The 3,324-nt window shown below is 36.9% G+C and overlaps 1 protein-coding gene across 1 annotated transcript; it reads left to right on the top strand.

The window, feature by feature from the left end:
- Positions 1–2,313: 2,313 nt before the first annotated feature.
- LOC126752677 (protein toll-like) lies at positions 2,314–2,998 on the top strand. The gene has a single exon (XM_050463647.1). The coding sequence runs from the start codon at positions 2,314–2,316 to the stop codon at positions 2,983–2,985; it is 672 nt and encodes a 223-aa protein (XP_050319604.1). The 3' UTR covers positions 2,986–2,998.
- The last annotated feature ends 326 nt before the right edge of the window (positions 2,999–3,324 follow it).

Raw genomic sequence — 3,324 nt, 5'->3', positions numbered from 1 at the left:
GAAGGCGAGTGCTTTCAGTATTTGCGGTTTTCAAAAATATTTTTGAATATATATAGTATATTCCGTATATTTTCGTTGGCGTAATTTCACCATCACTATATTTTTATTACGGCGAGTTTTATCAGTACTTGCGGTTTTAAAAATATTTATGATAAGAAGTTAAATAATGATTTACATGGTTTAGTCTGCATCAGTTTGAAATTTACAGTTTAGTATTTCAGTAAGTGCAAGTGAGTTAGTCTCCAAAACTTAGTTATTGAGGCGAAAATATAAAAACAATATTTCAGGAAAAAATTAAATTTAAATCAAACGAAATTATCAAATATGTGTATAATATACGCCTTAATAGCAAATTTACTGATTTTGAGCAACAAATTTCTAATTGCGCAGACTTCCAGAGTGAGTGTTAGAATAAAACCTATTAATTCAGAACACATTCAGGATTGCCCTACGGGTGAAGAAATTTCGTGTATATGCAATGATAATGTTGGTTGCTTTGTTTACGATGAACTTGGCTATTTTGCTATGGAATTCGATGCAGTAACTAAAAGTATGTTAGTTACTTGTTACAATGAAACGAAAAATACTGATTTTCTACTGGAGCATAAATTTCAGTCAATTCTACTTAAAACACATTTTATCGAAGTGTTTAATTGTAAAGATTTTACGCCCGAAAAACATATAAATAACGAAGTATGGGAAATTCAGATACATATGAATGCACAGAATAAATTAACAGCAATATATAACAAGGACATTATTATAAAAACAGTTTTTGGCTTTCATAAAGAAAATAATTTTGAATTAATTATAAAATCATCAGCAGACAGTTATGACTTCCCGAAGGATGTATTTTTTGCAGAGGGCCAAGTGCAAACGCTTAGCGTAAAAAATCTATATCAGAACATGACGCTGCAAAACTTGACGCAAGAGCATTTTCAAAAACTTGTTGCGCTCAGGCAACTTGACTTATCCGGGAATAATATGAAAATTTTGGACGAAAATGTCTTTGCAACACTTACGAATTTGAATTTTCTGAATTTGAGCCACAATGGAATCGTGGAGTTATTACCAAATCAATTTGCTAAACTGGGTCAACTAATAATACTGGATCTTAGCTACAATTCGTTGACATATTTAATGCCTAAACTTTTTGAGCAAACCCCTTTATTATGGCAATTGAAACTCAAAGGCAATCAATTGTACGACACAGAAAATGTTATACAAATTCTCAAACCGTTGAATTTTCTACATAGACTAGACTTAAGCGATAATAAACTGCGAACGATTTGGGGCAGTGCGAGTTACGCCAATGCTTCAGCTACATTGGCTGCAAATTTACGTTACAGCAATATGTTTATGACCTTGAATTTAGCGGAAGGTCTGAATTATATCAGCACATTGCAACCTAACGAGTATCACGAAAGCAAGCGTAAGGTAAAATTAATAAATTTAAGTCGGAATCTTCTGAGCGGATTTAATATGGATTGGATTTTTGAAATCGGTATTACATGCCCTTTCAAAATTAACTTAGAACAGAATTTGATTAAACACATATATGCTTTATCAAATTTACTCAGTACAACTAACGACTGTCAAGGCGAAATCATAATGACTGGCAACCATATCGAATGCGATTGCGAACTAGCTTGGATTTACAATAATAACTTTGGCAGGCTTTTTAGCGATCTGCAGTGTAATCAGAAGTCAACCAAACAATTAACGGATTTCACACAGCTTCGACGACACGAGCTGTGTGCTTGGCAAGCGGTGCAGTGTCCCAGAAACTGCGTTTGTTCCACCAAATCTGAATTGCTGCACATCAATTGCACAGGCGCACAACTCGACGTTATCGAAGAGCTGCCACGTCCCGAGCAAGTATTGCTCACGACTTCATTACTCGATATTAGCAATAATCGTTTCACGAATCTGCCGCTAAGCACCACCTTCGGCTACGCCAACGTTTCACAGCTCTACGCCGCGAACAATCAAATCACCAACATAAGTCTCTTGGAACTACCAACCAATTTGACGGTTTTGGATCTACGAAACAATCGCTTAAAATCGTTATGTGCTGATTTTTTGCATGTATTTCTCAACGAGAGCACGAAACTACAGTTTCTGTATCTAAGTGCGAACCCTTGGTTTTGCGACTGTGCCTCACATCAGCTCATCTACACCGTACGTGCACATCGGCAACGCATACCCGATGTCGAGCAGTTACACTGTGATAATAAACAGAATGTTACTCTCCTAACAGCAAGCCTGAGCGAATTGTGTCAAATTGAGGACAGCGTTAAACGTTATCAGTTGATGATTGCAGCTATCACAACTGCATCGGTAATCATCATTATTTTCCTTCTTATTATTGCACTCTTCTTTAAATATAAATTACAAGTTAAAATCTGGTTATATGGTCACAACATATTGCGTTGTTGCATTCGGGAATACGAGCTGGATGAGAATAAAACGTTCGATGCGTTCATCTCCTATGCGCACCAAGAGGCTGACTTTGTCAACCACATATTACTACCACAACTCGAGCAGTGCGAACCACCATTTCGTGTATGTACGCATGAACGCAATTGGCTAGCTGGCGCTTATATACCTGAACAAATCATCGAATCGGTCGAACAGTCGCGACGTACGATTATTGTGCTCTCGCAGCACTTCATCGAATCTGAGTGGGCGCGCATGGAGTTTCGCACAGCGCATCACTGCTCGTTGAACGAAGGTCGTGCGCGCATAATTATGATTAAATATGGAGAAATTATCAATAGTGAGTTATTGGATAAGGAATTGAAGGCATATTTGGATATGAACACATACTTGGATTGGCAAGATGCCAGATTTTGGGATAAACTACGCTATGCCATGCCACATAAAGTGGGTAGAAAACGGAACACCGATATGCTTAAGGTTAACGGCAGATTGTATGTTATGGGGCAAGTTGAGATGAATCGTTTGCGTGGTGAGAACGCTTAAATTGGTCGGAGATAGAGCTCTTGATGGGCAAATTAGTTGAACAAGAAGGCAAGTTTTATACTTAATATGTACATGTATATTTGTAGAAATACTCGTATATTATGTTTAATTTAGATGCTTAAAATTATCTCTCCAGTCTTCTGTCTAACACATCAGGATCTTGGCCAACGAGTTGATTCATGGTAACGTACTCCATATCTAGTGCAGTAATTTATTGAGCCGTGTGTAACCGCAGATAGAAGCCGGGGAAGTACTTCAAGAGTTTTCAGAATTTTATATTAAAAACTGTGTGAAACAATTCAACAATCATTATTCTAATAAGCCGAATTTATTAAAATC

Source organism: Bactrocera neohumeralis, chromosome 3 (genome assembly GCF_024586455.1).
Source record: "Bactrocera neohumeralis isolate Rockhampton chromosome 3, APGP_CSIRO_Bneo_wtdbg2-racon-allhic-juicebox.fasta_v2, whole genome shotgun sequence".
Lineage (NCBI taxonomy): Eukaryota > Metazoa > Arthropoda > Insecta > Diptera > Tephritidae > Bactrocera > Bactrocera neohumeralis.
Note: the sequence above shows the minus strand (reverse complement) of the source record. Positions and strands in the feature narration are given on the sequence as shown.

Coding starts and splice junctions, on each gene's coding strand:
- LOC126752677 (XM_050463647.1), top strand. CDS start 2,314: ATGATTGCAGCTATCACAACTGCATCGGTAATCATCATTATTTTCCTT.